General features: G+C 44.3%; 1 protein-coding gene across 1 annotated transcript in view; it reads right to left on the bottom strand.

The window, feature by feature from the left end:
• Window positions 1-8,399: 8,399 nt before the first annotated feature.
• The window catches only part of LOC146036036 (cytochrome P450 2G1-like), a 64,058-nt gene continuing 59,485 nt past the window's right edge, over window positions 8,400-12,972 (bottom strand). The window contains exons 8-9 of the mRNA XM_083159803.1: window positions 10,519-10,660; window positions 8,400-9,022 (exon numbers count right to left, since the gene is read on the bottom strand). Of these exons, the coding sequence (XP_083015929.1) occupies window positions 8,841-9,022; window positions 10,519-10,660 (324 nt within the window). The 3' untranslated portion in view covers window positions 8,400-8,840. The remainder of the gene's footprint in view (window positions 9,023-10,518; window positions 10,661-12,972) is intronic.

Genomic DNA, 12,972 nt, shown 5'->3' with positions numbered 1-12,972 from the left:
TGCCGCGGCGTGCGGACCTGCCTTCGATGGTCGACGACCATCGAATGCAGGGGGCAGCTCCCACCATGGTGGAGGCGTACGCCTCCACCATTTTTATGCGGATCGCCAGCCGTCCGTGTACGGACGGCCGTGGCGATCCGTAGGGTGGGCGGGGATTGGTTTGTGCGGCCGGAGCCCCGTGTGCGGCTCTGGCCGCACCAACCAGAATAAGGGCCTTAGTGACAATGGTTCCCATGAAAAAGGAAAGTCCTCTCCCCACCCCTTTTTTGCTTTATTATGGAGTGCTAGGGCCTTGGTCTTTATTTTATTTATTTTAAAGCCGGACACTTGTTCAAATTCTCGGAAGGTTTGCATAATGCCTGGAATTTCCCTATGTGGATTTGAACAATATAATAATAAATCGTCAGCGTAAGCTGATGCCTTTAATGTTGTTTGGCCAATCTGAATACCTTTCCATATATTATCCAAGTAAAAGCATCTTATCAGGGAGTCTATCCCCAGATCGAACAGCAAGGGGGATAATGGGCATCCTTGCCTAGTCCCCCGGGAGAGGGTGAATTCTGGAGTATTTACTCCATTCACCGTTATTACTGCAGTAGGAGATGCATACATTTTTCGGAAGAAGGTGGTAAAACCAACCCCTAGATTTTGGGAGTGAAACACTCTAAGAAGATGAGCCCAGGACACCCGGTCAAATGCTTTGTCCGCATCGCAGCTTATTATAATGGATCGCCCCTCTAAATTGGATTCCGCTTGGATTATCGCTGCAATTGCTTGGCGGACATTATGAACTGACGACTTGCCCCGGATAAACCCGAGTTGAGCTGGGTGCAGCAACTTAGGGAGTACCCTTTGCAGTCGCTCTGCCATAATGGCCGTCAATATTTTGAAGTCCTGATTAAGTAAAGATATCGGTCGATAGGAAGATAACTGGGTAGGATCTTTCCCAGTTTTAAGAATTACTATAATTCTTGCTTTATTAAACTCTCTATTTGGGGCCTTGCCCTCCAAAATAGAATTAAACAAAGTCTGCAAATACGGGGTCAGATGTGGTGTTAACATTTTATAATACTCCGCGCTCAGTCCGTCTGGGCCGGGGGCTTTGCCTCTAGGTAATTTTCTAATACATTCCTTAATTTCTATTTCTGATATAGTTCTTGAAAGTTCCAGATTTTCAGCATCTAACAACTTAGGCGCATTGGCTTTTTTTATGAATCTCATCCCTAGGGCCGGATTGTCGTCTGGCGCTTCGTATAACTGTGAATAATATTTTAGAAAGGCGCTAGCGATTTCATTTGTTGAGTTCATTTGTTGTGCTCCAACTTTTAGCTTGGGAATGTGTGTTATTGGTTGTTTGCTCCTTATCAAGGAGGCTAACAACCTTCCTGCTTTATTCCCTCCTCTGAAATATCGATTTTTTTGACAATCTATACTAAATTGCGCCTTCTCTGTACATACTGCGTCGTATAGTGCTTTTGTGTCTAAGTATTGTTTACGGGATTCAGCTGTATTTGAAATCAACATAGAGGAATAGGTTTTTGACACCTCTCTACTTAGATCTTCCACCCTTCTACCTATCTGTTTGCGTTTAGATGCCACGTATGCAATAATATGCCCTCTTATCACCGGCTTTGATGTAGCCCAAAATAGATTTATATCCTCTGTATGTACCTTATTATCCTCTATATAGTTTAGTAACTGACGTTCTAGATATTCCTTAAAATCCAATGATTCCATCAGATATGTGGGGAATCTCCAATTTCTTGCATAAGATCTAGGAGTTGATAGCGCAAGAGTAAACCATATCGGGGCATGATCCGTAACCACAATATTTTCAATTTTAGATTGTTTCACTCTACTCAGGAGGGTATTTGAAATTAGCCAAAAATCAATCCTAGATGAGGATCCATGTGGGTGGGAATAGAATGTAAATTCCCTATCAGCGGGGTGCTGAAATCTCCATGGGTCCGTTAAATGTAGGGAGTCCATTATTAAAGATAATGCCGGTGGGGGAGTTTTACTTTTAACATTGCCAGATTTATCTAAACTTTGGTTAATGGTGGTATTAAAGTCTCCTCCCATTATTATGGATCCTTCCGCCCATTCCTGTAGTTGTGTATATATGTTGGTGAAGAAGACCGTATTGGGGCCAGACGGGGCGTATACTGTGGCTATTGTGTATAATTCTCCTTCAAGTTCTATTTTTACAAATAGAAATCTCCCTTCTGGGTCTCTTAAATTATCTTTTATTTTATAGTGTAATGACTTATTAACCATGATTAAAACCCCTCTCCGCTTCGCGGTATACGATGCTGGTATTATATGGACCCGGAAGGTAACACCTTCCTCCCCCTAGTGACGCAGCCGGACGTCCTTCCGGCTGCAGGGGGAGGAGGAGGCGCCGGGGAAAGCTTGCTTAGCTGTCCCCGGCGTGAGGGATGCAGGAGGGGGCAGAGAGGTGACGGAGACCCCCCGCACACCACATTCCAGGTATCGCGGGGGGCCTCCGTCACCGCATCGCGATGCCAGCTGCATATGTTAGTACATATGCGGCGGCATCGCGGCGGGGGGGCCGCGAAGGGCGGCGATGTATTTTAATACATCCCGCCCTTAGACACTGTAGACCTATTCATTGTCAACCTAATTTACCACACCCATTTATGCAAATGTTTGTTCCTCTAGGAAGGTCATATGTTAGAATTGATCTTCAGGGGTGGGTGGAGCCTAGGGTGAAAGGCTGTAGGCATGTAGATCACATACATTGTACACCCCAAACCACTTAATTGCATAAATGTGTAAAATAGGAATGCAGAGGCATAGGGGATGGGGTCTCATTTTAGACCCACCCCTATGCAAACAGTACCAATCACATCAGCTTCCTCACCAGGAGACGGGGCCTAACGATGTGATCAGTCTGGTCAATGCCCACCTGCTTTTTACCTCCGAGAGTTTTTTTTTTAAAGCAGCAATGGTATAACTTATTTGTTAATGCAGCAGAAGGTGTCACGAGACGTGCATTAGTGATTCGAGCTGGGTTCTAAGACAGAGCATCAAATCATCTGCAGCACCATTGTCTAGCTGCATGACCCAAGCCAGCCACTGCTGATACAACCAAGAGGCCAGGAAATCTCTGTCCTTCGAAGGAAATACTGGCCCCATCCTTTCCCCCAAAATGGTGGTGACATGCATCTACTTTGGGAAACGGAGGCCATTGCCACCCCACCCCCAAACGGCACCAGACTGTCAGCCAATGACAGTCCGATGTTGTACTGTGACCTATGTTGCAAAGCCATACTGTATATATGCAGTAGGGCCCAGCACTTAAGCAAAGTACCGATCCGTACATTGTGATAGGAGAAGCACGTCTGTCCATATCTGAATGAAGCCAAAAATATAAATATGCAGGACATGCTTCTCGCATGATACTGTATGTATTCTTTGTTATTCCTGGAATGATTACAGGTCATGTAAATTTATGTATATGTGTGTATAGTTTATTTGTCGATATAAATTCAGAGAATTACAAATGATAAAAAAAACACAGTAATAAAACAAGACCAGGCTCAGAAGTTTACAATATATAAGAATATAGAAGCTGCTATAGATACATTGGGGTTAATGCCACATACTGTAGTGCCTTTTATGACAGATGGATTCCAAAATGAAAAAGTGCTTAATAAGCCTACTGTATGCAATATATTACCATAGCAATGCCGGTATGCAGTCAGAAAGAATGAGTATAGAGAGAGAATATATGTAGCTTTTGTGTGAACTGTTCAGGCTAGATGTAATTGGCTAGAATGGCCTTTGTAGGTTGAAATGGGATTTCGGGGGAATTTAGTAAGTTTGCAAAAAGAGTTGTAGTTAAAGTAACATCCTGTAACCAGGTATATGAGCAACCAATCACTCTAAAGAAAAAGAAGAACAGAGTGGCCAAGTTGGTAACAAGTGAAGAGAAATAATGTACAAGGGTGGCTCAGCAAATAATGTAACAATATGCTCCGCTCCTCACCTATTTCATATGATACCCTGGCATCCTCTGTGGTTCTCTGCATGGCATGTGTCCTGGATCACCTTGTTCATGCCATTCCCAGGATTGCCTAGGTTCCCATACTGACAGTGTGATTAGTCATAGGACAGCATGGGTGCAGTCATATTTACTTTTATTCTGTGATAGCTTTTGCACCTATCCAGTTCCTGCATTGTGTCACATCCAGTCACTTCAGGGAAATCTCTCTGAATTTCAGCTTCATCTGATTTCCCCAATCTTGGCTCGACCAAGTGCTTCTGCTTCCATCTATGAGTTTCCAGTGTTTTCTGAGCCTCAGGTTACTGGGACTTCAAACACTTTGCAGCATCACCCCTGCCTCAAGCACTGAACTACAGAATGTTCCTATCCTTACTACAACCTTTTTTTTCAACACCTGTCCTGCTGCAAGCTTCACGGTAATTGTGCTATTTTTCCTGTGCTACTTCAGCCATTCCAAACACCAGAGTATTCTTCTCTGCTACTCTCTAGATCAGTGGTTCCCAACCTGTGGTACGCGTCCACACGCTTGGGGGTACGCGGCGGCCCGGCCTGTAATGGCGGCCGCGGCAGTCAGACAGGTCGCTGGAGGGGAGGAGAGTGCATTGCGCATCTCTCCTACCCCTCAGTGTGCTTCCCTGTGACTGGCCGCCCGTCCGCCAATCAATCAGAGCTTGCGGGTCGGCAGCCAATCAGGAGCCGGCCCACGAACTTTGATTGGCGGGCAGCCCAGTCACAGTGAAGGGAAGGAGAGATACGCAGTGTGCTGTACTCTCCTTCCCTGAGAGAAGCAGCGCGGCAGCTACATGGCAGGGGGACACTGGACTCTCCTATCCCCAGCAGCAGCGTCAATGGTGAGTGTGCTGCTGCTAGGAAATACTATGGGGGCATTGCTGGCACTGTGGGGGCATACCATATTGCTGGCACTGTGGGGGCATTGCTGGCACTGTGGGGCATACTTGTTGCTGGCACTGTGGAGCATACTTGTTGCTGGCACTGTGGGGCGTTGCTGGCACTGTGGGGCGTTGCTAGCACTGTGGGGCATTGCTGGCACTGTGGGGCGTTGCTGGGACTGTGGGGCATTGCTGGCACTGTGGGGCATACTTGTTGCTGGCACTATGGGGGTATACTTGTTTCTGGCACTGTAGGGGCATTGTTGGCACTGTGGGCGCATACCCAGTACCATGGGTCATACCTGGCACCGTGGTGGCATTCCCGTTTCTGGCACTGTGCGGGCATACCTGGCACCATTGGAGCATATGTGTATCTGGCACTTTTGGGGGCATATGTGTATCTGGCACTATTGGAAGGCTAACGTGATCCGTTGGAATGTCTGTTGCTTCAGTAATAGAGATTTGACAAGGTTCTGTTATTTTATATGCTGTCCGCAGAATGGGCTGAGCTTATATTGTGGTCAAGTGGTTGCACTTTTTTTTTTCTCGTCATTGCCAGTATGACTTGCCCCTGTTAAGCCACACCCCCTAAAATTTCACGAGGGGGTACTCATAAATGAAAAGCCTAATCAAGGGGTACGGGAAACAAAAAAGGTTGGGAACCACTGCTCTAGATCTATGAGGAGTTCAGTTCTCCAGTAATATAGTTAGAGGCACTCACTTACTGGTTCCCAGTAAAGTCATCTCCCGATTCCTGCCAGGTACCAATTCCACTTCCAATAAGGTCACCTTCTGATTCCAGTCCAGTCAGCTCCTGATTCCAGTAAATCAACAATTCCAGTTCCAATCCAGTCACATTTCGGGTTCCAGTCCGGTTGCCATTCCAATACCATTCCAGTCACCCTTCTGGTCACCATCCTGGCTCCAGTCCACACATCTACAGTGACCTCTGCTCAAGCTAAATCACCAGCACTATCCAGTCTGATAAAACTCATAGATTTTTGTGTAAACCCAGTTTGTAACTACCACATCTGTTCCAGCCACCCATATCTCCTAGCCCAAGCCCAGTCCTCAATCGTGACTTACCTCTCATTGTGTACATTTATTCAACTCATATGTATATCTATAATTAATGATATGGCCTTGGTACAGATTACCGTCAGTTGCAAATATTTTTCCACTCAAGTGCATCTTCTATGGTCAGAAGACATGGAAATCACTTTGTGTCAGATTAGGGCTGTAGCAAGGACATACCAGTACCTCCCAATTGTAGCACCAGAACAACTCACGGTACTTATGTAATAGCTGGGCTCCTGTTTTTCTTATGAGGCCGCGTCCCCTCGCCACGCTTCGGGCACGGTGGCTCGCTACGCTCGCCACACTATATAAATTCAACTCCATGCGTAGTTGGATAGTAGGGGTATGAAAAAATGGGGGTGCATTTAACATGGGAGCCTAGATAATACATAAGTACCCAACTCACTCCTGTCTACCATTATCAACGATAAAGCAAAACCTGTTTCCTTGAAATTACGTTATCCCCTTATACCTCAGCAGGTTGGCAATGAGTTTCAGCTGCTGTTTTGCCTTATAGATGCAGAAATCTGATCTCACAGAGGAGCCCCTCTCAACTATCTTCCTTAGGTCGTGGCTCACCATGGCTAGCCATGGCTATCCTATTGTTCTCAGCAGCAATACAATACATAGAACAATACGGTAGGGGATTAGCAAAGTAATCCAATTACTCACTTAATCCTATTAATGGGCTAGATGAGGAGGGCTCCATCTGTCACTAGGCACTTCAATGTGTGAGTACAGAAAGATAAGTTTGAGGTAAAAAGTGCGCTGGGGTCAGCTGCCTTGTGGGGTGACAATGATAGAGTGGTAACCCTAAAGACCACAGAAAGACATGGATATATAGGAAGAATTATCAAAGTCTCCTCCACTGGCGCTGAATGGTACGTCCCTGTAGATAAAGGGGCGGTCCTCTTCTCCAAAAACTAGGGAAGATTTTATAGGTAGAATACCGTACGCCCCTTTTGGGGTGAGGGGGATCCTCTTCTCCGTTTATAGGGAGCTCATAGGGCAGAAACCACCTGGAAGGATACCACGTATATGGGGGATGTTCACGTCCCTTGTCAGCCTCAGTAAACAGTCATGGGAACCCAGAATAAAAGATAGTGGGGGGTATAGTGTAAAATCATTTATTATACATACAATCAAATAAAAGAGATGGAGCCACTTGGCATAGTACCGTATATGGTGGAGAACTAGGATAACATCAAAGTTCTCAGAAAAGCTTTAACTGAGCGGGGAAGATCCCGGGATAATCACAAGTCCGCGCTCGGTCCAGATATCAATCAGTAGTGCCAAGGGGGGTCCACCTTCCTTTTTGTTAAAAGTCCACAAACTCCAAACGCGTTGCAACTAATCAGCAGAGCTCAGATCACACAGACTTTCCTGCAGCATGGAGTGGATCAGAAGCTGAAATCAGCATGCAGACTTTAACCACACAGAGCTGTCAGCAGCAATAGACAGAGCCAGCAGGATTTTGCACGCAGGACACCGAAAAAGATTGCAGGCAGCAATCGAAAACGCGTTTGGAGTTTGTGGACTTTTAACAAAAAGGAAGGTGGACCCCCCTTGGCACTACTGATTGATATCTGGACCGAGCGCGGACTTGTGATTATCCCGGGATCTTCCCCGCTCAGTTAAAGCTTTTCTGAGAACTTTGATGTTATCCTAGTTCTCCACCATATACGGTACTATGCCAAGTGGCTCCATCTCTTTTATTTGATTGTATGTATAATAAATGATTTTACACTATACCCCCCACTATCTTTTATTCTGGGTTCCCATGACTGTTTACTGAGGCTGACAAGGGACGTGAACATCCCCCATATACGTGGTATCCTTCCAGGTGGTTTCTGCCCTATGAGCTCCCTATAAACGGAGAAGAGGATCCCCCTCACCCCAAAAGGGGCGTACGGTATTCTACCTATAAAATCTTCCCTAGTTTTTGGAGAAGAGGACCGCCCCTTTATCTACAGGGACGTACCATTCAGCGCCAGTGGAGGAGACTTTGATAATTCTTCCTATATATCCACTTCAATGTGTGACCATGTTTCCTCCAGCCCAGTTTAATAGCCATGAGGTGAAGCAGTGGTCTACCTGCTTTGGCCTTGTGGGAAGTTAGAATGAAATAGAGAACATTACACAAGGTCATGTTACCTTACTTATTGAACCAGCCTTGTATCTTAGTAAGTGTACTGTACTTTAGATTGGATTGGATTTTGCAAAACACAGACTACCAATGCAGGAAATTTGGGGAAGTTATTATTAGTGATTAACCCTTTGAGAGCCAATATCTCTGTGAGAAATGTTCAATATAAAAATAAAAAAAATAAAAAAAATTATATATATATATATATATATATATATATATATATATATATATATATATATATTCAAATAACCAATGTGTAAAGAAAGATTATATTTCCTATATAAGGTAACATTACAGGTCGTCATTATGCTGAATAGAAATGTTTGCTTGGCAATTTTCACACCTATTTTGACAAATTCACTTGGCACTCAAAGTCAAAACAATAAATGATATGCTAATTATTGTTGCACCAATCATTAAGTGTTGTCACCATAACAGAATTATATAATACTATTGTCCCACTAAAAATAATGATAAACTGATATTGATTTGTAATGTCAATTTGTTCTTACTAATATGTAATAAAATCATGTGCCCTTATTGCATTTGTTATAAAACAAAGATAATATAGCTGTATGAAATATGTAATATGTAAATTAATTGAATTTTATAGATATTAAATTCTCAACAAGTTAGAACTTGCACCACAAACTACATTTCTAAAGACACCTTAATTTTCTGAGGCCATATTAAGTCAACGAGGAACAAAGGCAATTGTGTATGGTTTGGGAAAGTTTGCTAGTCCAGATACAATGGGTCTGAGGTCCAGCTCTTCCCGCGGCACAGGGGACTTCAAACTAAAATTTTGTAGGAGTGTGGTCATGAAGAGGAATAGTTCCATTCGTACCAGGGGCTCTCCGAGGCAGATTCTCTTTCCTTTGAAGCATAAAAAGTATCAAACATAATAATTCATTTTTAGTTTACCTAGAAGAAAGCGCTACTATAAAACTACTATTTAATGAATTATGTAAATTTGCAGGGAAAGTTTTAATACAACATTTCAAGTAACTATTAAATCACAAATGAAAAGTTACTTCTATTTTATTATATACATGCAATGGACGAGATGTAATAGGGTGTGTTTTTTGGTAGTGTGCAATTTTTTGGCCAAAAAATGTCCAAAATTGCATGTTTTCTGAAAATCACACATGTAGTAACGTGCAAACTGCAGTAACATTCTAAAAAATAAACAATTTAAAAAAAACGCAACTAAAAAATTGCATCCATATGTTTTCTCATAGAAACATCAAAATTGCAAAAGTAATAGGGTAGGAATTTTCAATTTGCACCCTTAAAATGACCAAATATCGCAAATAGACCTACAGATGGGGCAGGTCCCATCTTTGCAGGGGATGGCGATGGCGACACCAGCCACCATCCCCCACCAGCGCCATCTCTATAGCGAGAAGGGGACGCGCGTGCACGAGAGGCGCACGCGTCCCCTTCCGACGTCGCTTCCAGCACTTCTCCCGGGTCACCGCCAGCTTGTCGGCAGTGACCCGGGTCCCCGCCTCCTGCCCGCACCCCCCCCCCCCCAACCCTGTCCGTCTCCCTGAAGCGGAGACGGACAGGGTTCCCGTCGCCCCGCCAACGGAGATTGAGACGCGCGTGCGCGTGAGACGCACGTGCGTCTCAGTCTCAATGAGGCAGGCTGCTGGAGGATTGCCAGCGGTGACGTTCTGGCGATCCGCCAGCAAAGAAGAGGCCTGCCCCATCTGTACTACTGGAAGGCGAGTAATGAGTAAGTCATGCCACAGCTCGGGGACATTTTTTATACAAGGTCCCCCGGCCGAAACATGAAGACCAGGGCTGGTCAGCCATGGACAGGGTACCTGAGGGAATGGAAACACCCAATAAAGGGGCCCCCAGGCTTCACCCATCTAGGGCTGATGCCCAAGGCTGTCCCCAGCATTCCAGGGCTGATATAATAAGTGTAACATTAGACTAAAAAATATTGCTTTTTTACAGTAGAATCACAAGTCCCATATGTCCAATATAAATCGCACATATTCATTACTAAAAATCACCAGAAATCGCATGTGATTTCTGACTTTATCTAAAATTTGCACCCTATTACATTTGACATGTGCGATATGGTGAGATTTTCATCTGTCTAAAAATCACACCCTATTACATTTTGCCCCTAGCTTGTTGATTACTATGACTTTAGGAACCCAATGAAGGGGTCAAACCCTGGATCTTGGGTTCAGAGACGCCCAACTATCCCAGAGAAAACCACTGATTTGCTAGATTGCTAACATCTGCTTTTAATCCCAGCTGTCTTTTTGAAACTGAACAATTGTTCGGAATTGACATTAATGCTAAATATATTGTCTATAAACATGGCTGTATACATTGAATATGGTATGTACCTGCAGCTAGAGGCATGAAGGCATTATTCTTTTGAAATTCTCCCTTTTCATTGAGAAAATTTTCAGGGTTGAATTCAGTCGGGTACTTAAAACAGGTTGGATCTTGCAATACAGATGTCAGTATTGGTAAAACATCTGTGTCCTGAAAACATAAGAAATCACCTGAGAAAATGCAAAGAGTACAAGTCCCCAAAAAATTGTATAAATAGGACTGATGCAGACAGCTATAAAGCATTATTCTGCAGCTCAATCTGAAATACCACTTACCAGCTCACTGTGGTGGGAGCAATGTTATTCTACTACCCCTGGTAATATTGCCTTTTTTCTGGTAATATCCCAGTGTTACATAGGCCCTTATTCTAGTTGAATTGGACGGATGCATATTTCTGACAGGAACCGAGTGTTCTTAGCCCCGCCTACCATACGGATCGCTCACACCGTCTGAATGCGGTAAGACGCCAACTGACAGACCGCGGGTGGATGTTTCATTTGAACACCTCCTCCATCTGTGGGAACCTCCCCCATCCTACGATGGTCACCGACCATCGAATGATGGCCCGAATGTTTCAGGCAGCACCGAGTGCTCTAGACCACACAGACATTTTTACGTATGAAAGTAGGCATCTGGCTATGTCAGCTGTCCGCCCCCCACATGTGAGTCACGGCCGCATTACCATACATAAGCCAAGCATTTTCATGGAAACGCCCATGAAACACGGGGCGTACGCATATGGTAATGAGCCCAAACAGCCCTTCACGCCCCTCTCCACCCCGTGCTCAGATGGGTCTGTACAAACCTTTTCGTGCAAGGTTTTCACACATGCGCAGAAACGCATCTGCACATGCACAAATACCAATCATCAGCTGTCCGTCCGCACCCGGAGCCATCCAACTCAATCAGAATAAGGGCCATAGTTACATAGTAGTTAAGGCCGAATAAAGACATGCGTCCATCAAGTTCAACCTTGCTTAGTATGTATGATCAATTTGCTACATCCCTCATAATGCTTTGGGTATTCTGATTAATTTAAAGACAGATCATGATTGTTACAGTATTTGTACCCCGGGATGTTTTTTACCCAGTAGATGTTTGTCCAACCTTATTTTAAATGTATTTATTGTGTCCGCTGACACCACATCTCCAGGAAGAGAGTTCCACAACTTACTGTAGCTGCCCTGACCATATTTTGAACAAAATCTTCTTTCCTCTAGTCTAAACTCCTGCCCACGTGTCCTAGAGTCCTTCCTCGAAGCAAAAAAGGTTGTCCTCTGTGACAATGCCTCCTCCAGAATACATTAATGCATTCCACTCTTCAAAGTTTTTATAAAGGTCCTGTTGCAAGGAGTGATGTGGCATACACAGCGGCTGAAGAGCAGTCTTGTCTGTTACTTCTCTGCTTCTCCATTCCCCCACTGTGGCTTCTGTCATGCTGTTTCCTGATCACTTGGGTTCAAAGTGCCCCCTAGGATGCACGGACAGGCGCTACCACGGGTGCTATGCCAAGAGCAGCCACTTAGAAAAGGGGTAGTCAGCCCCAAAGTAACCAAGGTAAAAAGAAAGAAAGTGGCGCTGATGTTGATGAAATAATCACACAAATATTTAATGTTAATTAAAACAACATTGCATGTGGCAATTGTATACAAAAATACAATAAAAAATGATAAAAAATACAATAAAAGTTAAGCGACTGAAAAATTCAGATTGCCCTGTGGGCTGATAGTTACCACTGATGGCAGTTGTCATCCAGTTCCAAAGAATGTAATATGGAATGGTCCTCAGATAAATGCGACTGTGGGGCCACGGAGGGTCAGGACCCCAATTGTGGTAATGGGGTTGACAGCTGGTAAATGGCCGCAGAATGTCTCTCACGTTGCTAGAGGCTCCAATGGGAAAAGGCAACCATATGCAGGTGTCCTCAGGGTTGGTGACTTTTAAGACCGGCTGGTCAATGATCTCAGTAAGTAGGAGACCAACCTTGATTCCTGCTTGAGGATGTATCTATGTGGTGCCAACAGTGGTGAGCCGCAGATGCGGGATGTTAAAAGGCTGTGGGCTCTCAGGGTTGGAAAGAGTAGCCCAGGGTGTTGGGGATTCCGAGTGGTGGGTCCAAAAGTGATCAGCTTCTCCTGGTCAAGGCTGAAACCTAACGCGTTTCGCTGCTTGTAGGAGTGCAGCTTTTTCAAAGGAACTGGATGACAACTGCCATCAGTGGTAACTATCAGCCCACAGGGCAATCTGAATTTTTCAGTCGCTGAACTCCTTTTCAAGCATCACCCAGTGGGTCCACCCTATTCAGCCTCTGGTCTAGTTATTGACTTATATTTTTATTGTATTTTTTATCATTTTTTATTGTATTTTTGTATACAATTGCCACATGCAATGTTGTTTTAATTAACATTAAATATTTGTGTGATTATTTCATCAACATCAGCACCACTTCCTTTCATTTTACC

The sequence above is a fragment of the Crinia signifera genome, chromosome 9 (genome assembly GCF_055691185.1).
Source record: "Crinia signifera chromosome 9, ASM5569118v1, whole genome shotgun sequence".
Lineage (NCBI taxonomy): Eukaryota > Metazoa > Chordata > Amphibia > Anura > Myobatrachidae > Crinia > Crinia signifera.
Note: the sequence above shows the minus strand (reverse complement) of the source record. Positions and strands in the feature narration are given on the sequence as shown.